Raw genomic sequence first — 401 nt, 5'->3', positions numbered from 1 at the left:
CTCCGGCCCGGGGAGACAGAAGTGGGTGGGAGGGAAAGCGGGGACCCAGGATCTGGCTCGGGGAGGGCGGAGGGGGGAAATGGAGACCAGAGGGTCAGCGCAGAGGTCGACCGGGAGTAGAGAGAGTTTTCGAGGCCCTGGGTGGAATGGGCCTCGAACCCTTGGGGCTAAGGCCGGTGCTGCTGAGCTCTGCTCTCTCACAGATGGAGATGGACGATGGGAAAGGTGGCACAGGGCTCCGGCAGTACTACCTGTCCAAGATCGAGGAGCTGCAGGTGAGCCAGTCCTGGCTGCACAGGAGACGCCCAGCCAGCCTGCCCCAGAATGGCACCGCTGTGGTTCCGGGGGAGACTGCGTGGCCGTGTCCCTGCGCCGGCGCGCGCCTCGAGCGCACCCCCCGC

The 401-nt window shown here is 67.3% G+C and overlaps 1 protein-coding gene across 1 annotated transcript in view; it reads left to right on the top strand.

Moving 5' to 3' along the window:
- Nucleotides 1-203: 203 nt before the first annotated feature.
- PSMC5 (proteasome (prosome, macropain) 26S subunit, ATPase, 5) overlaps nucleotides 204-401 on the top strand; it is a 4,907-nt gene continuing 4,709 nt past the window's right edge. The window contains 1 exon segment of the mRNA XM_009334901.1: nucleotides 204-338. Coding sequence (XP_009333176.1) covers nucleotides 204-338 — 135 coding nt within the window.

The sequence above is a fragment of the Pygoscelis adeliae genome, unplaced genomic scaffold (assembly GCF_000699105.1).
Source record: "Pygoscelis adeliae isolate BGI_AS28 unplaced genomic scaffold, ASM69910v1 Scaffold112, whole genome shotgun sequence".
Taxonomy (NCBI): domain Eukaryota; kingdom Metazoa; phylum Chordata; class Aves; order Sphenisciformes; family Spheniscidae; genus Pygoscelis; species Pygoscelis adeliae.
This window is presented reverse-complemented; position numbering and strand designations above follow the sequence as displayed.